Raw genomic sequence first — 27,549 nt, forward strand, 5'->3', positions numbered from 1 at the left:
TGTGCAGGATGTGCAGGTTTGTTACATAGGTAAATGTATGCCATGGTGGTTTGCTGCCACAGATCAACCCATCACCTAGGTATGAAGCCCAGAATCCATTATGTAGCTGTTCCTTTCTATTGCTCTTCCTTCTCCCTTAGGCATTCACTTTTGTATCTCCTTCAGCTGACTATAAGCATCTTGAAGACAGGAAGTATGGCCTTTTCTTCTTTTGTTTCTTCCACTTCTCTGCTCCTTGCGCACAGTAGACACGCACTAATTAGCAGTTTAATGAATGGGTTAATGTATCAGTTAGCCTTTTCTCAGCAGCAGCCTCTATTCAGGACAAGTTTCTGCTCCCACTCCCCTCCCTGCCTAGAAATTCCAGGGAGAGGAGCTCATCTCAGCTGTCCCTGCCTGGTTGTCTGACTTCTCCTGCCACACTGCCTGAATCGGGCACCTCCACGACTCCTCACTGTCCTGCAGCCCAAGGGTAGCCATCTCCCTGTACCAACGTCATCATCATTCACCAGAAAAAACAATGCACACTTTATCACACACAAGTCTTACTTGTTTGAAATATCAGGTTGATGCAAAAGTAATTGCAGCTCTCACCATTAATTTTTTTTTTTTTTTTTTTTTTGAGACGGAGTCTCGCTCTGTCACCCAGGCTGGAATGCAGTGGCACAATCTCGGCTCACTACAACCTCTGCCTCCCGGGTTCAAGCAATTCTCTGCCTCAGCCTCCCGAGTAGCTAGGATTATAGGCGCCCTCCACCATGCCCGGCTAATTTTTGTATTTTTAGTAGAGATGGGGTTTCACCATCTTGGCCAGGCTGGTCTTCAGCTCCTGACCTCGGGTGAACCACCCATCTCGGCCTCCCAAAGTGCTAGGATTACAGGCATGAGCCACTGCGCCCGGCCTCGCCATTACTTTTAATGGCCAAAACCACAATTACCTTTGCGCCAACATAATAACTGTGCAGGATCTCTGGTGGGCTCCTCTGGTGGAGTTTCATAAACATCTTCCTCCTTCTTAGGAGACAGTGATGACGTGGTTGAGACACACCACGTCCTCCAGGAGCCTCTTGTTCCCTGACATGGAATCGGTTTGGAGATTTGGGTGCAGTCTTGCCTAAGACAATAAGGAGTGCATTGGCATGGCTCTTTGACCAGAATGAGGCTTGGCAGATAGCGCTTGACTTAGGGCCCCTCCACCTAGGTCCACCCATGCTCCAACTGCCACTCTCCTAACTGTCGCTCAGAACATTGCCTCTCAGTTCCAGCGCCTGCCCAGGCTTTGGATGACTGACCACTGGCTCAGGAGCTGGGAGAGCTACTTGAGGACCAAGTGAAAGCCTCATTTTGTGATTCGGACACCAGCCAAATATAGTTGCATGAGGAAAACTCAGTTGCCTGTGGCTTTGTTTTGTTTTTGTTTTTGTTTTTGAGTGCTTTGAAAATCTTGCTGCCTCTCTCCCTTCTGATTTGCAAGACACTGGAGAGGAAATCAACTTGGTTATCTGAGCATCTTCTAGTGCCTCTCAGCTCTGCGTGAAGACTGCTTTCCTCGGAGGAGTCCAAACTTTATCAAAAAGAGAAACATTTCCTTTTCTCTTCACAATGTAAATATATTTTTCTGTTATTATATAAGTAATAGATGTTTATTGTAAAAATTCATACTATTCAGAGTGTGTTTCCCAACTCTGCTGGGTTAGAGATGATCATATGAACAGTTTATAGTATATCTTTCCAGTCTCGGGAAGTGTGTGTATGTGTGGCTGTATGTACAACATTAATGTGATCTTGCTCAATGTTATTTTCTAATGTTAGCTTTTAAATTTAAAAGTGTGTAACAGTGAACTCTCCACATCAATCCATATATATCTGCCTTTTCCTGTGCCAAAATGAATTTAACCATTCCCTTGCTGATGGATATTTAAACTGTTTAAAAATTTTTTGTAGTTATGAACAATGAATGGTGTAATGAACTTCCTTATACATGTATCTTTGCGTATTTGTATGGAAAGGTTTATGGGATAAGTTTCTAAAAATGTAACTGTTGGGTCTAAAGTAAGACACATTTTGAATTCTGATAGATGCTGCTAAATTGCCACCCACCCCCAAAACGTTTATGCCCCCATGAAGGTGTAAGTAAGTATCCCAGGACTGATACTTACTAGGCAAGTAGGCCCAGTGCCTAGGACTCACGATAGTTTTAGGGACTCAGGATAGTTTTAGGGGCCATAAACACATTTTAATTTTTTAAAGCAGGAGAAAAAAGTGAATATAATAATGAATATATAATATATAATGACTCCAGAGAGGATTATATTCATCTTTATACCAATGCACTCATAACATATAATTTTTAGTATTTTTTTGGAGGAAAGGACCCATGAACACAAACATGTATAGGGTCTATGGAGGTCATTTTGTGGCCCTGGATTCTCTATTATCTATCTCTTCACAGCCTTGCAATTCTGAGACTTATCTTTTTAATCTTTGCCAGTCTTTCTTGTTTTTATTTGCAGTTCTTTGGTTATTTGTGAGGTATCGTCTCCTAAGTTTATTGACCATATGAATTGCCTATTTATGTTCTTTTCTGTCTCTCTCTTTGTTTTAGAGACAAGATCTTGCTCTGTTGCCCAGGCCGGAGTGTAGTGGCACAATCATAGCTCACTGCAGCCTTGAACTTTTGGGCTAAAGAAATCCTCCCATTTCAGCCATCTGAGTAGCTGGGACTACAGGCACATGTCACCATGCCTGGAAAATTTTTTTTTTTTTTTTTTTTAGAAATGGGATCTCACTATGTTGCCCAGGCTGGTCTCAAACTCCTGGACTCAAGCAATCAATCCTCCCACCTTGGCCTCCAAAAACATTGAGATTACAGTTGTAAGTCATTGTGCCTGGACTTTTCTCATCTTCTTACTGGGTTGCCCATCTTTTCTTTGTTAAAGTTCTTCTTACAGTATAGTAAATATCACAAATATTACACTTAAAATTTAGCATTTTGGCCGGGCGCGGTGGCTCACGCCTGTAATCCCAGCGCTTTGGGAAGCCGAGGCGGGCGGATCATGAGGTCAGGAGATCGAGACCATCTTGGCTAACATGGTGAAACTCTGTCTCTACTAAAAATACAAAAAAAAAAAAAAAAATTAGCTGGGCGTGGTGGTGGGCACCTGTAGTCCCAGCTACTTGGAAGGCTGAGGCAGGAGAATGGCATGAACCTGGGAGGTGGAGCTTGCAGTGAACCGAGATTGCACCACTGCACTCCAGCCTGGGTGACAGAGGGAGACTGTCTCAAAAAAAAAAAAATTTTGCATTTAATATTTGTAATGGTGTCTAAAGCACTCTTGTACCCCAAATCTGCCAAGCAGTTGTGTTTTTTTGAGACAGAGTTTTGCTCTTGTTGCCCGTGCTGGAGTGCAATGATGCAATCTTGGCTCACTGCAACCTCTGCCTCCCGGGTTCAAGCGATTCTCCTGCCTCAGCCTCCCAAGTAGCTGGGATTACAGGCGCCCATCACCATGCCCGGCTAATTTTTGTATTTTTAGTAGAGACGGGGTTTTGCCATGTTGGCCAGGCTGGTCTCCCACTCCTGATCTCAGGTGATCCACCTGCCTTGGCCTCCCAAAGTGCTGGGATTACAGGCGTGAGCCACCGGGCCCGGCCAAAGCAGTTCTTATATGGTATCATTCTTGCAAAGACTTACACAAATATTCCTGGTATTTTCTTGTAGAATATCTATGGCTATTACTACTCATGATAATATCTTTAGTTCATCTGGCATGGATGTTTGTATAAGATGTGAAATAGCTATTAAACTCTATTTTGTTTTCCAAGTACATAGCTAATTTTTCCCCCACCATGGGACAATAATTTGAAATTTCACCGTTATCAAATATTAAATTCTCCTTTGTACATCAGTCTGTTTCTTGAATCTCTTCCAACTCATTGATCTATTTATTGATCAATTTATCTATTGCCACACTATTACTACAGTTTTAATTATAAAGCTCTATAATCTTTTGATTTCTGATAAAAGTAAATCACCATCCCCTCCACCATAATCCTCCTCCTTCTAATTTTTTTCTTGATTATTCTCACACCTTTACTCTTTCTGATAAACTTTGGAGTTATATTTTCAAGTACTGAAAAAAAAATCCCAATGAATTTTGTAAAATTTGGAGATTAATTTGAGGAGAAGGGACATCTTTCCCACACTGCATCTGCTTCTCCAAGACCTGGCATTTTGTTCAGACCTTCTATTTATGCCTTTCCTACTTGGCCTTCAGCTTGCCTGAGTCTTTGCTGTCTCAGCCCCTTCATGACTCTCCGTGCAACCGGAGGCCAGCAGCAGGGGCTTGCCTGAGACTTCATGTTACCCAGAAGGTTAATAGGGGCCTTTTTCTTTGCAGTTTTTTGTCCATTTAGTAGTGGTTTTCTTTCTTTCTTTTTTTTTTTTTTTTGAGATGGACTCTCACTGTGTCACCCAGGCTGGAGTGCAGTGGTGTGATCTCAGCTCACTGCAATCTCTGCCTCCCAGGTTCAAGTGATTCTTCTGCCTCAGCCCCCTGAGTAGCTGGGACTATAGGAGCGTGCCACCACGCCCAGCTAATTTTTGTATTTTTAGTAGAGATGGGGTTTCACTGTGTTGTCCAGGCTGGTCTCAAACTCCTGACCTCATGATTTGCCCACCTCAGCCTCTCAGAGTGCTGGGATTACAGGCATGAGCTACCGTGCCCGGCCTAGTAGTAGTTTCTTAAGAACTGTGTTCAGGCTGGAAGGCACTGTGGCAAAGCCCACTGCCATCTCATATCTGGATTTCTGGTCTCTGCCTCACTTTGTCTTAGTCTGGCCCATTCTCCACACTACCTAGAGTAACCTTTCTTTCTAGGAGATCTCCATGGGTCCCTGCTGGGAAACCTTCCTTGATTCCCCATTGTATTAGTTTCCTGTTGCTGCTGTTGCAAATTGCCACAAACTGAATGAGTTGAAACAACACACATTTATTATCTTACAGTTCTGGAGGTCATAAGCCTAAAACCAATCTCACTAGGCTAAAATCCAGGTTCTGGCAGGGCTGGTTCCTTCCTGGAGGCTGTAGGGGGAAAGCCATTTCTTTGCCTTTTCCAACTTCTAGAGGCCACCTGTGTTCCTTGGCTCATGGCCCCCTTCTTCCATCTTCAAAGACAACAATTGTATCACTCTGACCTCTACTTCTGTTGTCACATCTCCTTCTCTGACTCTGCTCTTCCTGCCACCTTGTTATACCTATGATCATAATAATCTTTGTGATTTGATTGGGCCAACCCAGATAATCTAGGATAATCTCCCTATCCCAAAGTCCTTTTCTTAATCACACCTGCAATGTTCCTTTTCACATGCAAGATAACAGACACAGGTTCCAAAAACTAGGACGTGGACATCACTAGGGGACTGCCATTCTGCCAATCACACCCATGGCCTTCAGGATGAAGTCCAGACTCCTTAACTTGGCTTGCCAGCCTCTCAGAGGCATGCCCACTACTTCTCTGTGTAACCTCATTCCACTCTCCCCTTCAAACTCCCTGCTCCAGGTACATTTCTGGAACTTGCCCTCCCTGCCTTCTCCAGTCCTGGTCCAGGCTGGTTCCTTGTCTGGAAAACCTCTCTCCATCTCTTCACTTGACTAATCCCTATTCGCTTCCAGCCATGGCCTAACTTTCAGTTTCTCTGGAAGCTTTTGACAACCTCTTCTACTCCCTCCAAGTTCCTCCAGATTTCCTTCAGGGGTCTCAGGACTTCCTCCAATGTTCCTGGTCTGCTTATATTGCCTTTTTTTTTTTTGAGATGGAGTCTCGCTCTGTTTCCCAGGCTGGAGTGCAGTGGCACGATCTTGGCTCACTGCAAGCTCTGCCTCCCAGGTTCAAGCGATTCTCCTGCCTCAGCTTCCCTAGTAGCTGGGATTACAGGTGCCTGCCACCATGCCTGGCTAATTTTTGTATATTTAGTAGAGATGGGGTTTCACCATGTTGGCCTGGCTGCTCTTGAATTCCCAACCTCAGGTGATCCGTCCGCCTCGGCCTCCCAAAGTGTTGGGATTACAGGCGTGAGCCACCGCGCACAACCTATGTTGCCTTTTATATGATTGCTTGATTATACTCTCTTCCAAAATGTAAGCTCTTTGAGGGCAGAGACAGCAAGGGCAGCTTCATGCTTGGCACTCATTAAGTTTTTGCTGAATAAATTTTATTAAAAAATTAATTTCATAATATAATCAAATTATTTTACTCTATGGGTTTCATCTTAAATGTTATCATTCATTTAACAAATATTTACTAAGCACCAACTTGGTAAGTACTGAGCCAAGCCAGTTAAAATTAAGAAGAAATCGCCTGATGATTCTGAGGATGCTAAGGTTGTAGAGGTGTGATCATAAGGACATGAAAAACAATTCTTCTCCTCTAGGAAATTGGACTTGGAGGTCAGCGAACGAATAGACTTTGGTTCTGGAGATCATCGACAACTGATTCGGGAAGCAGCAGATAAAAGCATCCAGTCCCAATCTGGTGAGCGCTACACACCTTCATCTTCAGCTGGGCCACTAGAAACTCAGGAGAAGCCACGGCCAAAGGACACCGAGCAGTCGAATACCTATGTGGTAGAAATTTCAGATGACGTCACCCCAGGTGATAGCAATGCAACTTTAGGCAATCCTTTCTCAGACGCATTTGTCCGCAGAGGTGAGAATAAAGAAATTACCTTTTTAGAAGAGAAGAGCACATGTTCTCTTAAAATGTTTCCACAGAGTAGATTGTCAGATATAATTTTGTTTTTAGTTTTTCTGAGTCATGCTTTCTCATAAAATATGATGTAGGGCTGCTATAATTGACTGCTTCTAAGTTGTCCAGGGCATTCAGAAACTCATAAGAAACATATGGTGAATAACTTTTTTTTTTTAAGGAAATATGAATTAGTCATGGTTCATAAAATGTTTTTACTTGTATACAAGGTGATACCATAATATTGGCTTAAGTTTTAAAGTGTCCACTCTGCCACCCTTAGGCCTTCTGAGGGCCTGGACAACTTGCAGGTGGACTGTGAGCTTTGAATCCTATTGGTCTCCCTGTGGGCCTCACCACTCCTTTCCTGTGGCTGGAAAGCTGCCTTTTGAAGCTCTAGCCTTTGAGGTAGGAGAAGGAAAAGGCAAACAGCCAAAGGCAAAGTAGAGCCAAGAGAGGGCTGCAGGTATCCTGAGAGTTGACCAAACCAGTCTTTTTTTCAGAGGCATTTCTAGAAACCACACCCAGAGTTTTGAATGCCATGTCATTGACCCACCTGTATCACATGGCCACCTCTATCTGGAGTTGTTCAGCTGAGCCCATTGCCACCCTTAACAAGATCTGGGTCAAATAGTGAGGAAGCCAGGGATATTGGATGTCAGTAAGCACCTGGCTGTCTCTGAGATCAATATCAGGCCTACACGGTGTTGTGCAAGGGCAACGCTATTGCGTTTCATCCTTACAACAACATACAAATACAAAAGTTGTATTGCCATTTTACATGTGAGAAAATGAGGCTTAAGGAGTCTAATCGAATTAGTCTTTCAGGTCTAATTGAAAAATATGTAGAGCCTCCTTGCCAGTGTAAGAGTCAGTTATTTATATGTGCCTCTCCTGAAGGGCAGAGGCTGGCCTTTGTCCAATTAAAAAAAAATACAGTATATGAAAATATGAAAGTGTTGTGGAGAAAAGGAAAAGTATAGCAGGGTAATGGATTGAGTTATGGGGGCTGTAATTTTTTAAAGCAGCATTATGGAGATATAATTTGCAAATCATAAAAATCCCTTTTCAGTGTACAATTCACTGGTATTTTGCATATTTAGAGTTGATAACCATCAACATGATCAATTTTAGAACATTTTCATCACCTCAAACAGAAACCCATAGCCAGACTAGGCGCAGTGGCTCATGCCTGTAATCCCAGAACTTTGGGAGGTCGAGGCAGGCAGATCACTTGAGGTCAGGAGTTCAAAACCAACCTGGGCAGCATGGTGAAACACCATCTTTACCAAAGGAAAAAAAAAAAGAAAAGAAACCCATACCCATTGGCAGTTACTCCCATCCTCCCTCCCCCAAACCCCTGCTAACTACTGATCTACTTTCAGACCTCTCTGTGAATCTATTTTGAACATTTCATGTAAATGGAATCATACAACATGTGGTCTTTTGTGATTTCCTTCTTTCACTTAATGTTTTCGAGGTTCTCCCATGTTGTAGCATGTGTCAGTATTTCATTCCTTTTATGAATGGGCTGTATACAATTCCATTGCCTGAATAGAAGACGTTTGTTTATACATTATTCAGTTGACAGACAATTAGATTTTTTCTACCTTTGGGTTGTTTTGAATAATGCTGCAATCAACATTCATATTCAAGTTTTTGTGTGGAGATATGTTTTCATTTCTCTTGGGTAGATACCCAGGAATTGCTGAACCATAGGATAACTCTGTGTTTCACATTTTGATGAACTGCCAAACTTTTCCAAAGTGGCTGCACCACTTTACATTCCAAGCAGCAATATATGAGGGCTCCTGTTTCTCTGCAACCTTGTCAACACTTGTTATTGTCTGTCTTTTTGGTTATAGCCATTCTAGTGTTCGTGAAGTATTATCTCATTGTACTTTTGACTTGCATTTCATTAGCGAATTTTCTCTTCTACTTATTGGTCATTCATATGTCTTCTTTGGAGGAATGTCTATTCAAATCCTTTGCCCACTTAAAAAAAGCAGCAACCATTTTGTTATCTCTCATAATTCTGTGGGTTGACTCAGTTCGTCAACTCTTGTGCTGGTCTTGAATTGGGGGCTCTCATTCACTTACAGTGAGATGGTAGCTGAGGCTGTTATGGCCATTATGACTCCATGTTATGGCTTGTGGTTGGTGTTAGTTGGGGATCCAAATTCATCCTTTTGTGGGTGTATATCCAGTCTTCCCAGCACCATTTGTCGAAACGATTATTCTTTCTTCGTTGAATTTTCCTGGCACATTTGTTAAAAATCAATTGACCATAAATATAAAGGTTTGTTTCTGGACTGTCACTTTGATTCCATTGATCTCTATGTCTGTTCTTGTGAGCCTGGGCCACATTTAATATTTGTTCCCCCACAGTCCCTGCTACATAGCAGATGCCAAATTAATGTGAGCTAAATGAATATTTTAATGTAGGCAGCATACACTTGGTAATATATGTTCTCATATTTTTATTAAGACAGTTTAGACCCACTGCTTTGTTGTCATACTTCCTGTGCATAGAAACTGCCCAGCAAAAGGACAGTCAACGATCCTATAAGTTAATTTTAAGCAGCATTACTTCTTTTTTTTTCCTTTGAAATTGGGATAAAGCCACACAAAAGGCAAATTGCCATTGCCAGTGCCATATTCAGAGGGCTCAGGACGTAAGCAGAAAGAGGTGCCCACGTGCTGTGCCTTGTATGTTGGCCTGTCATTCTCTTGGAACTCTTTGGTCTCATGTACAGTTCACCAAGTTATCTATTTCTGCATCAGGATGCAGAAGAGAAGAGAGTTACTACAGGTGGGTAGGCTGGAGAGAAAAGTGGCAGAAAAGCTCCACAAACTCTCTGCAGCCCAAGTCCATCTCCAGGGAGACGCCCCCTCTCTCTGCAGTCCTGAGGCACTGCTGCTCTCCGGTGCAGGGAGGTAGTGTTGCTGGATCCCTAATGATGGGCCTGTGACATGGTGAGGCTTTCAAATCATGTTTGATCCTAAGGAGGATGGGGTGTGCATGACAAGGAATTAAATTCCTGAGTTTGTCTTGAAAATTCTAGACTTTGGCCAGGCATGGTGGCTCATGCCTACAATCCCAGCATTTTGGGAGGCCGAGGCAGGTGGATCACCTGAGGTCAGGAGTTCGAGACCAGCCTGGGCAACATGGTGAAACCCCATCTCTACTTAAAAAAATACAAAAAAAAAAAAATTAGCTGGGAGTGGTGGTAATCTTAGCTATTCAGGAGGCTGAGGCATGAGAATCACTTGAACCCGGGAGGTGGAGGTTGCAGTGAGCTGAAATTGTCCCACTCCACTCCAGCCTGGGCAACACAGTGAGACTCTGTTCCAAAAAAAAAAAAAAGAAAGAAAGAAAGAAAAATAAATAAAAAAGAGAAAATTCTGGAGCTCCCATGGATAAACCATCAGATCTCCAATAAAACACCTCTATCCAACCATCTGGATTGAGTGTGCTCTAAAAGTTCTATAGAGCTGCATTTTTGTTATTATTCTATTTGCTGACTGTAAACTAGCACTGCCTTTCCCATCCTAAAAAAAGAGCAAAAAAAAAATTTCTTTCATTAAATATCAAAAATAGGTCATTACATTTATATTGTTATTTTGACTATTGCGTCATAAAAATAATGTTTCTGTCTCCTCAGCTTTCATTATCAAAGTGTTCCTCCTCCTGTCAGTTCAGTTGTTGCTCACTGCAGTAATTACCGGTGTGTTTATTTTCTGGTAAGTCTTTATGACTGATGTAGAATTAAGTGTTAGGTTGTTCACATTAATTTTTATTGAATCAGCTTAATTTAATTTTGATCATTTAAAGACAGTTTGTCTGTTTTTGTTTTTCTGAGGCAACTCCTAGACCAAGGTGGTGGTTGATTTCTAGAATTTTACTTTCACTTCCTAACCGAAGCAAAAAAACTTTTTTTAAACTCTTATTTTGGACACTGCTTTCTTTTTTATTTTTTCCTGAGCTGTTTCAACAGTTAAAACTGGATAGAGAAGAAAAGGTGAGCTGGGCGTGGTGGTTCACGTCTGTAATCCCAGCACTTTGGGAGTCTGAGGTGGGCGGATCACTTGAGGTCAGAAGTTTGAGACCAGCCTGGCCAAAATGGCGAAACCCCATCTTTACTAAAAATACAAAAATTAGCCAGGTGTGGTGGTGGATGCCTGTAACCCCAGCTACTCAGGAGGCTGAGTCAGGAGAATAGCTTGAACTTGGGAGGTGGAGGTTGTAATGAGCTAAGATTGAGCCACTGCACTCCAGCCTGGGCAACAGAGCGAGACGCTCTCTCAAGGGAAAAAAAAAAAAAGGTGAGATTATGGAGACCTTGGAGGCTGGAACAGCGTTAAATTCAGAAATTATTTGAGGGTCTGGGTGCAGTAATTCACACCTGTAATCCCAGCACTTTGGGAGGCTGAGGTGGGAGGATTGCTTGAGGCCAGGAGTTTGAGACCAACCTGGGCCACATAGTGAGAACCCCATCTCTACAAAAATAAAAATAAAAATTAGCCAGATGTGGTGGCACATGCCTGTAGTCCCAGCTATTCAGGAGGTTGAGACAAGAGGAACGCTTGACCATGAGTTCAAGGCTGCAGTGAGCCACGATCATGCCACTGCACTCCAGCCTGGGCAACAGAGCAAGACCGTGTCTCTAAAAAACAAAAAAAAAAGAACTTGTTTGAGGGACTATGATCTGTCACTGCTTAAATATATCCTAAGAAAATCTATATTTATAAAACAAACATGAGAAGTTGAGTTCTTTTGCTTTGCACACATATCAATCTCAGCATTTTAAAAATAAAAACCTTTATTAGGACATTCATTCATCCAAATTTTACTTATAACTTATTATGAATATATCTATTTTAAGAAAAAGAATGTTTCACTGTTTCATTCCCCATCTGTCATTATTCATCAGTTAGGGTTTCTTCCTTTCTTCTCATGATATTGCTTTACTTCTACTTAAATATCATATTAGTTAGTGAAATATTTATTGTGTAAAACTGTATTAAATTTTTTTTTAAACAGGGAGGCTTTAAAAGTTTGGGTGCTCAAAAACCCCTGGTTCATCTATGCAATCTTGTAAGTATCACTGGACTTAATACAATGTGTTTTTTCTACTGTCTATTGCCTGAGATTCTTTTACTATTCAAAATGAGGTATAAGGTACAGCATTCTTGAAATGATATGATTATAGGGATGAAAAATAAACAAATCAATGGCTGACAGGAGTTAGGGTTGAGTGTGTGGGTTTGGGTGTTACTATTGTCAACCTAAATTAACGATAGAGAGAGAGGCTTCCTGCAGAGTGTATTCAGAAGTGGCAGGGGCATTGAGAGGTGGGATACACAGGCCATGATGGATGATGGAGAGGTTGGGATAAGAGGAAGCCTTTAAAAGGCAAAGAGAAGTCTATGTAAATTATTTTGAAACAAAGATCACTGGTCACAGGGGCTTGTCACGGGAGCTGGTGCTAACTCATTGGTGGAGACAGCCACTGCCAGGCAAGTGTTTTTGTGAGAGCAGCTTGGCTGGAATGCTGCGATCTTGAGGAATTTTTTGTGATATACCCTGTTGTAGACATGTGGGCAGGACACGTAGGGACATGTGGGGCATATAGAAATTTCTTGCGGGTTTTTAAAAGGTCTTTGGGCTAGTTCTTATCTCAGATATACGAGATCCCCTCCTTCATCACCTCTGGCTGCATTCTGGGTGTGACCTAAGTTACTCCATCTTGGCACTGGTGACTTTTACACTATACAGGGCTGGGGCAGTACAAGAGAGGTCTTTGTGCGTGTTTTCTTGAAGAGATAGTTCTGAATCTTGATTGTGATGGCGGTTACATGCATCTGCACATAGATTTGTGTCATAATTCGATGACATAGATGATATATACACTGTATCAATGTCAAATTACTGGTTTTGGTACTGTACTATAAATACATGAGATGTAACCACTGGGGGAAACTAAGTGAAGATTTCACGGGACCTCTTTATCTCTCTGCAACTTCCTGTGAATCTATAATTATTTTAAAATAAAAATATTTTAATGCCCCATAAGCTATCTGTGGATGGAAATGAGAAAAGTTAATTTTAAAAGCTAAGAAGGCCGGGCGCGGTGGCTCACGCCTGTAAGTAATCCCAGCACTTTGGGAGGCTGACGTGGGTGGATCACCTGACGTCTGGAGTTCGTAGACCAGCCTGGCCAACATGGTGAAACCCCATCTCTACTAAAAATACAAAAATTAGCTGGGCGTGGTGGCAGGTGCCTGTAATCCCAGCTACTCGGGAGGCTGAGGCAGGAGAATCGCTTGAACCTGGGAGGTGGAGGTTGCAGTGAGACGAGATCACGCCATTGCACTCCAGCCTGGGCAACAAGAGCGAGACTTTGTCTCAAAAAAAAAAAAAAAAAAAACTACGAAAAGGCAAAAATAATAATTAACATTTTTGTTTATAATACTATGAGATAAGTAAGATCATGGTAAGTATTACTATGATCTATATCTACATCTATTTATCTCTGTATAATATATGCTATGATATAGTCTGTGAAAGCAAATAACACGTGGTTTTAAATTATCCTCCAGCCCAGCATTTTTTGCCGTACTTATTATACTTGCTTGCTGTGGGAATCTCCGCCGTCAGGTGCCTGCAAATTACATTCTCCTGGGATTCTTTGTAAGTAAACCTTGACAGCACCTGTTCTAGTTCACGCACGTTATTAAATTCACTCATTTTATTGTGGAAACTCTTCCTGTGGAACAATACAGATAGAAATTACTTGTGAAACGTTCTCTTGGCGGAATTTTGTTTGTAATGAAGTAGTAAACTTATGAGATGGTATTCACACCCTTTGAGCTGATTAGGGGATCTGGGGATCTGGGCGACTTCGTGCTGGCACACTTGCCTCTGATAAGGGCACCTGGGGGCGCACACTCCCGAGTCTGGGCTGCACTTCAGGAACAGTTAACCTGTCTATTGCTGGGACCCCTCTCAGGCGCAAACACATTTTGTTATGGAGAGTGGATTCCACGTCTAGTTCACAAAGTCGTGTGCAAGAAGTTTATATTTCTTTATTCTTGTAAAATGTATTTTATTTCTTCTTCAAGTCCTACCGGGAGCAGAACCCATCTCTGAGCTAGGTTCTCCCTCATTTCCACAGCTTGAGATGCATCTCAGCTCACGAGGGCTTTTCCAGCACAGCAGAGTCAGGGGCTGAGAGGGCTCTCCTGATTTAACTGCGGCCTGGTTCCTGGTCCCGGGTTCCGGGTTCTCCAGCGCCTCACTGTGGTGGCTTCCACTCACAAGGCTTCGCCACATCTGCCCATTTTCTGTCGTTGGTGCCACCCTAGACCACAGAACCCAGGGTGGCTCCCTTTCTTGCAGCCAATTCCTTTCTGTGCTGCCCACAGAAACCCCAGGATCGTGCCAGCTCTCAGCAGGTACCTGAAGCTCCTAGATTTTTCTAAACCTGAATAGAACTCGAATTTCCACCAGTTTCCCTGCATTCCAACTCAGGGCTTAGCTCCCCAAAGGTCGCAGGGCTCCTCCCCAGGGACCCGGCATCCTTCAGGAGTCAGGCGGGTCAGGCCAAACCTCTTGCCTCCCGGGGGTGTGGTCTCTCTGAAGCTCACAGATAGTAACTCCGAGAGTGTTTGGGTCCTCTTATGAAAACCCAGAACCGTCTCAGTATGATTCAGGAGGTTGTCAGCAAACAATTCTTTCTTTTTTTTTTTTAGAGACGAAGTCTCTCGCTCTTGTCGCCCAGGCTGGAGTGCAATGGCACGATCTCGGCTCACTGCAACCTCCGCCTCCCAGGTTCAAGCGATTCTCCTGCCTCAGCCTCCCGAGTAGCTGGGATTATGGGTGCACGCCACCACGCCTGGCTAATTTTCGTATTTTTAGTAGAGATGGGGTTTCACCATGTTGGCCAGGCTGGTCTAGGAACTCCTGACCTCAGGTGATCCGCCCGCCTCGGCCTCCCAAAGTGCTGGGATTACAGATGTGAGCCACCGCGCCAGGCCAGCAAACGATTCTTTTTTTGGGAAGGTTGGCATTTCTTCCCAAGCAGTGTTGATCATTCTTTCACGGGAAGATTGATTTACCAATTGATTTATTCCCCATCTGATTCCAAATCAGACTTGAGGTGGCTTATAAAAATATCCATAATATACGAAGATAAGATCAATTAATGGAGAAATCTGATGAAAGGAAAAATGGGCTAGAAAAATAAAGATAATGGTTAGATTAGTGCACAAAATGCATCAAGTCTTATGCACGCGTCTGGAGCCTAGGCTTGGTTCTGCGCCCCCTGGTGGTCAAAGCGAGCATGAACACGTGACCGTCGGTGAGACTCAGCACCAGTACCCTGGGGATTTACATGCTGGGAGGAATAGCTGGCTCCTGAGGCTGGAGAAGACGGGTTGCCTGCTGTCCACGATTGGACATTTCCTCACCTGCCAAAGCATGGAGGAGGCTTCCTTAGCTGGTGTGGGTACCCTGTTCACTGCCCAGGCCAGCAGTGGGTGTCCCAGTTCCTGCACTGACAGCACAGATCACACTCAGAACGGGGCGGGGCTGGAAGCCAGACGGAGGCGGAAATCTGGGAGCCGAGACGGTGGGGAAGGGCGACAGGAGGGCGTGCTGGTTTCCTAGAAATGTTTGAGTTTTTTACTTAAAAATTTTAAATGGCCTTAACGTTTATTACAAGAGATAAAAGTTATTGGTCTCCAAGGAAGCTCTCATCTCTGAGGTTTTGCTGTTTATCTCAAAGCAAGTAACGGCTTAAAAGAAGAGATATTATACAGGGGCAAAGCATTAGTTATGTTTTCCAGACTTAACGTAATGCCCAAGGGTTAGAAGATATATGGGAAAAAGCCCATTTCAGAAAAAGAGTTGAGGAAAAAAGGAAAACATATTTCACTGACAACAGCTTTTGTCCCATAGAATTTTGGCCTCTTGAGCCCATGTTCTGAGCTCTTGAAGTCTTCAGACAGTTGTGACTTCCACGGCCTCTTCCTATTCTCTTCCACTCTTTCAAAAACCGAAAGCCATTTTCTAGCTTGAAACCATTTCCTCTTCTCTCTCCCTGTCTCCTCCCAGTCGCTCCCAATTACACATACAGTCACACATTTACACACACAACACACAGTCACACACACCCCACACCCCCTCACGCCATTCACACCACACACACCCCTCACGCCATACACACAGTCACACACACCACACATTTACACACACCACTCAGCACATACACACACAGTCATACACACACCACACATTTACACACACCACTCAGCACATACACACACACAGTAATACACACACCACACATTTACACACACTACTCATACCACATACACCACATACACATGCACACTCACACACTTACACATATTACACAGACACACAGGCACACACACCACACACACCTCACTCACAAACTCACATATACACCACCCACACCACACACATGCACACCTCCTTCATGTGCTGCTGGAGCTGGAGAAATAGGAAGCAACGGATCCACTATAAGAGGAAGAAAGTCATCTGGAGAGGAAGGTTGGAAGTGAGCACATTATTAAATATCATTTGTATGGAGACTAGGTACACTGTTTTCCCTATAATGGAAATAGAGATAGCCTACTTCGTTAAGTTGTACAAAGTAGAGAATCAGGCGATTACCCACTGGGTTTGGAAATGCCAGAGGGGTGACCCAGGACTTTGGAGACTCCACTTCTTTCCCAGCCTCTGCTCCTGGCCATCCTTGGCCAGTGGGAGTTCAAAGCCTTCTCTCGCAGGCCTCGTACTAGGATGGGCCCTCATTTTTACCCCTGGAGACTGGAGGAGTCTTTCCCGGCTCTGCCTGTGGACCAGTGGGTCAGCCCAGTCTCTGGATTTGCCTCTGGCAGAGCAGCCTTGGAGCTGGGCATGACTTCAGCCCTGCAGCCACTGCTCTGTCGTCCTCACGCCTTGGTGAGCCTGACTGTGGGCCTGGGCACAACCTCAGTGCCTTGGTCTCATCCTTCAGCCTGACTGCCTGCTGGCTCTCAGCCTCTGCCCCTATCCCACCTTTCCCTGCACCCCTGGCTCTATTTGGGTGATGACAGTCCTCCTAAGCCCGGGACTGGCACCTGCAGGCGCAGTTCCACACTCTGCTCTGCCAGTATCTACCCTCCAGTCCCATCTCCGGCACTGGGAAGACCTTGTTTCTCATCCCATGTCTGAGGTTGGAAGGCTGTCCCTCAGGTGCCGTGGAAAGTGTCTGTACCCAGAATGTTATGAAGCTTAGATACCGCATATCCTGTCCTGATGAAACATCGATACGGCGTGGGTGGCCCCCTTTGATGAATGACAATATGGTCTACAAATGAACCTTTTTACCTTGGTTTCTACATTCATAATTAATACATGTTTAATTCACTGAGTATGTAAAGTTACTGTTGTGTTCAAAGAAATGTTTACTAATAAATAATTTTCTCTTGTCCATCATAGGGAGGATGTTACAGAAATATTGAATTCTCTTCATTCCCCATAGTTGCCCAGTGGCTGTGTGAACCAGGCTGTGCATATTCCCCCTTGCTCCCTAGACCCTGCTCAGAAGCACACCCCTCAAATCACCTCTTCTGGATTCTGGGCCTCGCCCCCATGCCTCAGGAAGCAGGCGTCTGATTTATTGTGAATTTTGTTTTTAGACAGCTCTGCAAGGTCTGCTGCTAGGAGCCATATCAGTGTAAGTCTTTGATACACATTTCCTTTGATTTGTGTATGCTTTTCTTGGAATGTATGTGAACAATAATCACAGTCTCTGGTTTTAGTTTCTACAAGGCCGAGGAAGTGTTATGGGCAACAGCTGCAACCACTCTGGTGACGCTAGCACTCACTTTGTTTGCTCTACAAACAAAAGTAGGTATTATTGAAGGGAGTGTGCCAGGTATGTCCCTTTGTCCCCAGCCCATTTTCCTATGCCTTCCTCTGCTCTCTCAGTCCTGGAGGTCTCATCTCCAGGGCCCTCTTGCCTTAGGGCTTTCCATGGGCTTTGGCCAATGGGGAGTTCCAGCTGGAGACAGGAGGCAGGAAGAGAGAGGTACTGATTCCTATGGCTTCCTCCCAATGACAAGTTCCTCTTGGGCTAACGGTGTGCCTTAGCAAGATTCACTGCCTGTCACAAGGTGGCCAACTCAACACAACCTTCTGGGCTTCTGTAACTGCCCCCTCTCCTTTCCCCTTTGGGCCTGGGGCTGGTAACAGCTCTTTGGCTGGCTGCCAGACTAGCTTACTTCACTACCTGTTCTGGTTGCCTGCAGACACTTCTGTGGAGAGTTCCTTTACAAACAAACCCTCCTCAAATCATCCTATTTGAGTGTGTCATCTGTTCCTTGCTGGGGCCCTGACTGATACAGGGAATTTAAAAATTTAAAAGTTGTACAGTTTACCAGGCTCCAAAATGCCAAGATGTCCCAGAGAACATCTCATAATTCGAGATTATTTCAGTTGAATTGTGAGATGGCTCAGTCTCTGTCCAACCATAGGGTGTTCTTGAGATCTGATGCAGCATTGCCTGCAGCCCCTCCTTTCAGTCCTGGTCAATTTCCTTTTGTAAAGCATGGGCTGGCCTTAGGTAAATAACTTACACAGAAGGGAGTGCATTTCCCAAGCTGTTTGGCACACATCATAAGGAAGATCTTATACACATGCAGGATTTTAGCCTTTTCCTGGTGGAAAAAGAAGTGTCAGAGAGACAGAAGGATCTACTAGGTATTTAGTCAAACTGTATCAAAAGTTAGAGATTCAACTTTAATTCATGATGAGATCAGTATTTGCCATCTTAAAGCTGGCCGTTTGTAGAAACCAGCCTATTTGTAAATAGATAGGCTTCTTTGCAATGAGTAAGGTGGGCCACTGTTGAATGCACAGATTCCTTAAGCCATTTAAAATCCTCTAAGCTGGCCAGGTGCGGTAGCTCATGCCTGTAATCCCAGAACTCTGGGAAGCCAAGGCGGGCAGATCACAAGGTCAATAGATCGAGACCATCCTGGCCAACATGGTGAAACCCCATCTCTACTAAAAATACAAAAATTAGCTGAGTGTGGTGGCGGGCGCCTGTAGTCCCAGCTACTCAGGAGGCTGAGGCAGGAGAATCGCTTGAACCCTGGAGGCAGAGGTTGCAGTGAGCCGAGATCGTGCCACTGCACTCCAGCCTGGTGACAGAATAAGACTCCGTCTCAAAAAAAAAAAAAAAAAAAAAAAAAATTTCTCTAAACTGCCAGAATACTTTTTAAAAAGCCCATTAGTATTTTAAGTCACAGATAACCTATGACCTGGGTTCAGGGGAGTGAATATTACATTGCAAAGTATTTTATTTTATTGTTTGTTTGTTTATTTATTTTTGAGATGGGCTCTTGCTCTGTCACCCAGGCTGGAGTGCAGTGGTGCAGACATGGCTCATTGCAGCCTCTACCTCCAGGGCTCAAGTGATCCTCCCATCTCAGCCTCCCAAGTAGCTGGGACTACAAGCATTTGCCACCACACTTGGCTAATTTTTAAATATTTTGTAGAGTAGGGGTCTCCCTGTGTTGCCCAGGCTGGTCTTGAACTCCTAGGCTCAAGTGATTCTCCCTCCTCGCCTCCAAAAGTGCTAGGATTACAGACATGAGCCACTATGCCCAGCCGGAAAATATTTTAAAGATGATATTCACATTGATGACTTTGAAAGGCAGCTGAACCCATGGTCAACCACATTTTTCTCCCTTATTAAGTTATGTGTTGGGAATGGCAAAATTCAGTCCAGCCACAACCCAAGCGGTGCAGAGGAAATGTAGGAACACAATGAGTCTGAGTTTTTCATGAACTGCAACTGTCCACTTAGCAGGGAGAAAATTAACTAAATGTCCATTTGGTTTAACTACAATTGGACCTCACAGTTGAAGCAGTTCCTTTGGGCTGGGTGATAGTGTCATGTGGATACAAAACGCTCAGCTGCTCAGCCTCCCTGTCTCCCTGCCTTTCTCTCTAAAGTGGGGCCTGGGAATATGGGATGTGACAGTGGTTTGTGGGCTCTTGGCACTGGCCAAGAAGGGGACAGGGCGAGGATGGGGTGGGGATGCTACCATCCACCATTGTTCCTGAATGACTGTCACCTGGACCCCAGAGTGACTGCCTGCTCCGTGGGCCTCTGAAGCTGACAACCCACCACAGGTGTGACTTGGAACCTGCTCTCTCTTGGGCTTGGTCAGAGCTGACAGGGCTCCCCACCTGAATTTACCTCACCCCAGTTATCCTTCCTTAATGAAGTCACATCTTCTTTCTGCCAACAAGGAGCAAGCCTTAGGGTTTCATTGTCCTAAGCCAGATTTACTGCTCTCCAGACCTGGGTTGTCCAAGAGAAGTATAATGTGAGCCACAAATGCAAGTCATACGTATAATCTTAAATTTTCTAGTAACTACAGTAAAAAGTCAAAAGGGACAGGTGACATTCTTTAGATAGTATATTTTATTTAACCATATATATATGCAGCATTACCATTTTAACCTGTAATCCACATAACCCAAATATGAATGAGATATTTTACTTTTTTTGAGCTGAAATTCGAAATCCAGTTGTGTATTTTACACTTATAGCACACCTCAATTCAGACCAGCCACATTTCAAGCGCTCAACAGCCATATGTGGCTACTGTAGTGAAAGCACAGCCCTAGACCGAGTTTATCATGCACCAGAATCACCCCGAGGCCTTGTTGAAACACAGATTGCAGGGCCCTGCAATCTGTGTCGCTGCATCAGTAGGTCTGGGGTGGGGCCCGATAATATGAATTTCCTAGGTGGTGCTGATGCTGCTGGTCTGAGAACAGCACTCAGGGAACCAGTGTTTTGGATTATTCTCTGGGTGTATTAAGGGTAGGGAGAAAAAGGGGGAAACAAAATAATTAGGAAAATACTCCTGCAAGAAAATATACTGAATTAAAGGCTCTTGTTTGTCTGCATAATCTAATTTTTTTTTTGGCCAGAAGATAAACATCCTCTTTCTTAAGAAACCCTTAATCTCCTCAGGCTGATTTGGGTCACTGATTTATAAAGAAAAAAACAAAAATCACAACTATACATTTCCAAATTACAAAAGAATCATTAGCAGTAACTTTTGAAAGCTTAGTATATACTTTTGTTAAAACATATGCGTATAAATGTGAAAAAGATAGCCAGTTAACATCTTGGTATATTTCACTCCGTTAATGTTTTCTATGTACATGCTTTTGAACATATGAATGATTATGATCATCCTATATCTTCAAATATACATCCTACTTATTCAATGTATTTTTTATGGGAAATTTCATATAAGTACAAAAATAGAATAATGTAATGAAACCCCAAGTACCCATTACCCAGTTTCCAAAATTATCAACTCATGGCTACTGGCATTTCACCCATACTTCTACCTTTTTCTCCCAGTCAATATAACACTTTTTATGTAGCATTTTTTAGTGGTTGGAGCTAATGAATTTCCGTGGTTCTTGGAATTGATTAGGGTAAATTATTAGCAATGGGCCAGTTTCTATGGGGTATGAGATGCATCTTTAAACATCCTAAAATTTCTTATAGATAATAACTGAGTTGTTTATGCTGCTTATGTTTCCTCAGTGGGATTTTACCTTGCTAAATGGAGCACTGTTCGTTTTCTGCTTCGTGCTTTTAATCTATGGAATTATCTTAATCTTCGTGCGATCATATGTAAGTGAGATCTTACTGGGAAACCTCAGAGAATTGTTAAACATATAGATGAAGTGCTGGTTATGTTAGTCTGGGTCCTCTGAGAAGCAGACATGGAGTTGGGGATAAGCGTGCAAGGATTTTAGTAGGAGAAATGCCTATGAGAGAAAAGGGGCAGGGAGCCAACAGCTGGGGGAGCTGTCAGACCATGACGGCATATCAGGCCTCGAGTGAAGGAGAGGGAGGGGAGGCTGGGTGGGAGCATTCTAAATATGGCGTGGTCTGAGGGCGGCTCAGCAAGGCCATCAGGAAGTCCTAGAGCTAAAGTCAATCATCAGGGTGGTCCCGTGTCTTCCAGGAAGGGCCCTGTTGCTCCCAGCAAGGACTGAGAAGTGGGAAGCATGGCCTAAGTGCAAACTGCAATGGGTTGCACAGCACAGCATCTGTGCCTGTGGTCAGTTCCATTCCCCTCCTGGTAAATGAAGGTCTGTGAGACGGATCCTAGTGGCCCCCACAGTGGTCGTTAGGAGGCACCATGGACAGAAGCTCTGGTGCATGAATATTGAGCTACAACCCTAGACAGTTGTCCTTCTCCAAGAGGGTCTCGAGGTGAGCCTACCCATGAGGGCAGGCCAGATTCCTTCTCCTATATTTGGGTGCTGCTTGTTTGAAGTACCAGGAGTGGTACAGAAAGGCTTGTTTGGGCCTTTCTGATAGCAGCCTAGAGGAGGCTCCTTATTTTCCAATTCTAGTTTTTTTTTTTTTTTTGCTTTAATATAGTCATTGAATTCTTACTAGATATTGGACATAGGCCTATGTGTTTTTCACAAAACATCACATTCAATTCTGACAACATTCCTGAAAAGTACATAGCTCATCTATTTTATAGATAAGAAAAGAGACTCAGATAAATTAAATAATTCATCTATATCCCACAGGGAGTGAGTGGCTGGGGTGGCACTGAGGCCAGGTCAGGGTGACTCGAGTGACCATGCTCTTCCCACATCATTGCACGTTCCATGGACTGACTCTGAAAGGCTGTAGAGACCGAGAGGTGTGATCTGGCCTGGTGTTGGCAATCTGTGAGTGGCCCCTATGTGGAGGCCCTGTTGGAGGCCAGATCCACTGAGAGCTGGTCTGGGGCCTGGGACCCTTTTGGCTAAAACCTTAAGGCCAACTTGGTCCCAATGCTGAACCAAGGAGTTTCTTTGGCAACAAGTGGACTATTTACACAATCTTCAGACATACATAGAATCAACAGTTCTTCCTGGATTGGTTTAGTGTTATGAATGACCCCATAGGCTTAGAGCTAGGAAGGTGGCACCTGCACTTCAGAGATAAACTCAAAGGCATCACAAAGATGGGCCTTAAAAGGCCCCAGCTCTCCGCTTATTAATGGCAGCAGAGATATTGGTAGTAATAATGCAGATATTAGGTGGGTTCCATAGGTCTTTACAGTATAACTTAGGTGAAGTTAAAAAACTGTTTCCTACTAGACAGATAGATCTTAATTCCCATTCTAAATTTTCTTTCACAAATATCTACAATCTTGCACATGTGTTCAAATGGAAGACTTTGTTGAAGCCATTCCCTAAGTCTACATGCTTGTTGGATGTTGGCAATTTTGAAACCTTTGGACTCCTATGATCAGGTGTTTTCTTACTATTAGCTCAGTCTGGAAATACTGTGTCTCCCAGACTGTGTCACTGGCTTCTGATCATCTTCACCAAGAACCTATCCTTGTTGAAAGCTGGCAGTGCTTTGCCCACCCCTCTCAGAACCAGCTTTCTCATCCTGAAGAGTTAATGCCATATTTTTTTCAGATGTTGTACTCCATTTTTTAATCCTCTTCCCCAATAGAACTAAGCCATTTGGCATTTAGACTAGTTCCATATTCTGACCAGGGCTGTTTGTGTTGCAAGGAACAGATACCACTCAGACTAGCTTGAGGCAAAGAGCCAGAGAAACTCATAGACCTCCTGGGTGGGAAGAAGAATTGGGATTCCCAGGAACGAAAACCCTGCCTTCCTCTCTGTGGCTGAGTTGACTAGCCACCTCTGCTTATAGCAATAATAGTGCCAGCACGCACTAAAGGTACAACAGCCTCTGCTACTTGGTTCCCTCTATCATGAGAATTGATTTCCAGCTGGCCTGGTGCATCTGTCTAAGCCCACTCACATATCAGAAGTCCCTGATCAGTCATCAGACTCACTGTTTTTGGAGCTGGGGTCTTCCACTGCTTTGTCAATCAACTCTAGCTAGGATGTGTAAAGGTCACTATGACCCCAAGGCTTCCTGTTCCATGAATTGAGAGGAGAGGGCAGATTCTCTAGAAGGGCTATGTGGATGGGGCACGAAGTGAAATACATCTAATACATTCTACTTGCCCTACCATGCATGAGACGTTTAGCATTTACTTGGTGAATATTATTTAGCATGTGCAAGCTTAGTTTTTATTTGCTTGCTTATTGGAATTGAGTGGGTGCTGTTGACTAAGAATGCTATCATGGACTTTGGGGACTTAGCGGGGAAGGGTAGGAGGGGCGTGAGGGTAAAAAGCCTACATATTGGATATAGTATATACTGCTTAGGTGACGAATGCACCAAAATCTCAGTAATCACCACTGAGGAATTTATCCATGTAACCAAAAAGCCCCTGTTCCCCAAAAGCTATTGAAAGAAAATAAAATTTAATTTAAAAAAAAAGAAAAGATGAATTCCCCCATAGATTCAGCTTTCTTAATATTGGTTCCTTATCTGGCAGCAGTGACCTAAGTGGCCCCTTTCATTATTCCAAATATTTTTCTTCATCTACAGCCGTATCTTTTCTCTTTGCAGTGGCTGCATCTATTGTATGCTGGACTCGGAACTGTGCTCTTCTCACTCGTAAGTCCATTGCTCCATCTCTTTGGTAAGAGTGTGGTATGTGCATTGACAAGCCCTTGTGCTAGGCCTGGAGTCACATGGGGTTAGGAATTCACTGGAAACTCTTCAGCTCCCTTTTAAAGGATCATATTTAAAGCCATTACCCTTAGGAGAGCCAGATGGTCTTCCAGATCCATGAAAACATCACTTTTGTTGAAACAGTGAATATTTCAGAAAAGAATGAAGAATTATTTATAAGCTTTGAAACTTACTATAGCAGGGGTGTGGTTTCTTTTTTGTTTCTCCCTCCAGACCAGTTTCTATTCTTTCACAATAGAAACTTCTCCTAGAGAACCGGTGGAGGTCACTGCTAATGTATCTGGGAATGTCTTTCCTTCCATTTAGTCCCATCTCTTGCTGTTGTATCTTTAAAACTATTTTAAGGAATGTTTTATTTAAAAAGTAATACATGCACACATTTTAAAATTCAAACAACATAGAAGATTATAAAATGAAAATTAAAATCTCTCTCTTATCCCCTGTCCCTAGAAGGAACAACTGTTAACAGTTTCTTGGAATCCTTTTAGAACTTCTTTACACATAGGCACCATTTCTTCTTACACAAACATAGCTATGCTATGTATAACGTCCTGCCTTTGCTTTTTCACTTAAAAATAATGGCTTCTGCATATTAGCAGACCTGGGTCCAACTAATCTTTTTCAAGGGCTGCATGGAATTCCATTTCATGCTTTTATCATATCACTTCTTTCAGGGTTTTGTTGTTTGTTTGAGACAGGGTCTTGCTCTGTCGCCTAGGCTGGTGTGCAGTGGCATGATCACGGCTCACTGCAGCCCTATCTCCTGGGCTCAAGTGATCCTCCTAGCTCAGCCTCCCCAGTAGCTGGGACTATAGGCACATGCCACCACATCTGGCTGATTTCATTTTTATTTTTAGTAAAGACAAGGTCCTGCTTCGTTGCCCAGGCTAATTTCAAACTCCTGAGCTCAAGCAATCCTATCTGCCTTGGCACCTCCCAAAGTGCCCAAAATTATAGGCATGAGCCACTGTGCCCAGCCAAGATTTTATTTTTTAATATTATTTATTTTCAAAATTTCCAAATATATCCAGAAGTATTGAGAATGGTGTAATGAACCCCATATATTATCATTAGGCATAAAAACTATCTACATTTTGCTTCCTTTTTATTGTTGTTGGGATTGTGTTATATCTTTCAAACGTTAGAAAAATTCACACCAGGAGGTTAAGGTTAAGCGTATACATTTCAAACGAGATCGGGTGTATTTAGGGTGGTATGGGTGTAGACAAAGTTAAGCATATATATTTCAGTTTTCTCATTTCTTTTCCTATTATAAAGGGAAATTATTTGCATTCATTTTCCTTTATTCCTACAATCTCAGACCTTTTGTGTTGATGCTTGCTGTACTGATGCTTGCAAACAACGTTTCCATGCAAAAGTATGTTGATGTTTCTGTTTCCCATTTGCAGGCAGAATAAAAACGATTGTAGACTCAAACAGGTCTATGCAATGCCAAACAAATTGCTGGAAAAGGAAATTGAATTTTGAGGGAAGCTTAACTATCAGAGTTGGGGGGCATGGGGTTAGGCAGGGTGCCTCACTCCTAAATGCTCACAGGAGTCTGAATCCTGGCTGGGGCTTCCCTGTGGGTTGGTTGTGTCTTGGGTGGTATCCTGAGCCCTGATCCTCCTGGACAGGCAGGGCACCACTGGATCGAGCTCATCTCACTCTCCCATGTTCCTGTCTGCCCTCAAGCACATAACCTCTCCCGAGAAGCTACAGTCCTAACCATCCCATGCATGTCTGTGAAATGATTGAGAGTCATTATATCCCCTCTTACAAGAAGCAATAAATTAAAGCCAGAGATTTGGGGAGTGAAGGGAAAGAAAACCACTTCTGCATAGGAGCTGGGACTCCAGGGTGATAGATGAAGGCTGAGAGCAAAGCTGCATGCTTTGCCATTGGGGCTTTTTTTTTTTCCTTTTTTATAAAGGTGATGAATTTATCCCAGTTTGCCTGGGACTGAGGACTTTCCCAGAATATCAGTCTTGGGCAAATTGGAATAATTTGCCACCTTAGCTTTCTTTCCTTCCAAAGGTGCTGACATGAGACACAGGGAGAAAGGGGGGGAGAAGGGATTTGCAGCTCAGGTGAGGCACCTGCTTTTATAGACTACAAACTTGGGGACCCAGTGACCGACTGGGGCTGTAAGAATAACTTATTCAGCCCAAAACAGACTTTCGACAGTGTTTCTCCTGATGCTAAAATATTTTTTTCCAGATCATTTGAGACACTTATTTCATAGAAATGTACAATTTAAGTAGCTAATTCTTCCTTTTCTTCAAGTACTTGGTGATGGATGTGCAGCTCATGCTGGGAGGGCACCACCATTATTCCCTGGATCCTGAAGAGTATGTTTTTGCTGCCCTGAACATCTACTTGGACATCATCAACCTTTTCATTTTTATTCTGCGTCTGATTGGACTGGGACGGTAGTCACGCAACCAAGGCTGGCTCGTGCGGAGAAGAGGAAGGAGGGGTGCTGTGGAGTGTTGCCGGGCTCAGGCATGCAGAAGTCACCACTTCAGAAGCTCTTTTATTTAAAAAAAATTTTAAGAATACTTACTTTTTTGTCAAATGAAACCAAGCATTGAGTAGATGATAGCTGTAGCTGTTATATTTTTAGTTCCATTGTCACGTAGCAAAACTTTCTGGGGACATTTCTAATTTTTATAGATTCAAAAGATGAGTATCATAATTACATACGTACAAACATTTGTAAGATGCCCATTCCTTTGTTGGAGTTTTCTGAACACTATTTAAAGCTGTAAACAACATATCTCCACGTGAATACAATTGACTACAGAAACCTACATTTACTTCTTTCTCTTCTCTTGATTTGGACATTCTATGGGAATATTCTGGCATCTGATATTTTTAAAGAGCTAAACCAGAAGATAAATCAAATAATTCTGCCTTTCTCTTGGATTCCAGAGTCAGACTGGAGAGAATAATAGCATCCATCTGGTGGGGTATAGAGAGGTTTAATCAAGTTCATGTACATGAAAGGCTCAGGACAGAGCGTTAGCTGCTATTGTCACCATCCCACCCATGCTTCTGGGCTTAACCTTAACTCAGAGACCACTTCCTCTGACTGTTGGATAAATTAGCCT

At 43.3% G+C, this 27,549-nt stretch overlaps 1 protein-coding gene across 2 annotated transcripts; it reads left to right on the forward strand.

Annotated features, from left to right (window-relative positions):
* Nucleotides 1-1,193: 1,193 nt before the first annotated feature.
* On the forward strand, nt 1,194-27,295 carry LOC129040045 (protein lifeguard 1-like). 2 transcript variants are annotated; one of them, XM_054493865.2, is made up of 10 exons: nt 1,194-1,604; nt 6,433-6,707; nt 10,412-10,490; nt 11,791-11,844; nt 13,350-13,440; nt 17,460-17,497; nt 17,583-17,670; nt 21,404-21,493; nt 24,311-24,358; nt 26,723-27,295. In XM_054493865.2, coding segments are annotated over exons 1-10 (915 nt in total). In that variant the 5' UTR covers nt 1,194-1,602; the 3' UTR covers nt 26,873-27,295. The 2 variants fall into 2 exon arrangements, with proteins under 2 accessions (XP_054349840.1, XP_054349841.1); XM_054493866.2 differs by lacking the exon at nt 21,404-21,493 and having other exon boundaries at nt 26,723-27,250.
* Nucleotides 27,296-27,549: the final 254 nt, after the last annotated feature.

The sequence above is a fragment of the Pongo pygmaeus genome, chromosome 6 (genome assembly GCF_028885625.2).
Source record: "Pongo pygmaeus isolate AG05252 chromosome 6, NHGRI_mPonPyg2-v2.0_pri, whole genome shotgun sequence".
NCBI lineage: Eukaryota > Metazoa > Chordata > Mammalia > Primates > Hominidae > Pongo > Pongo pygmaeus.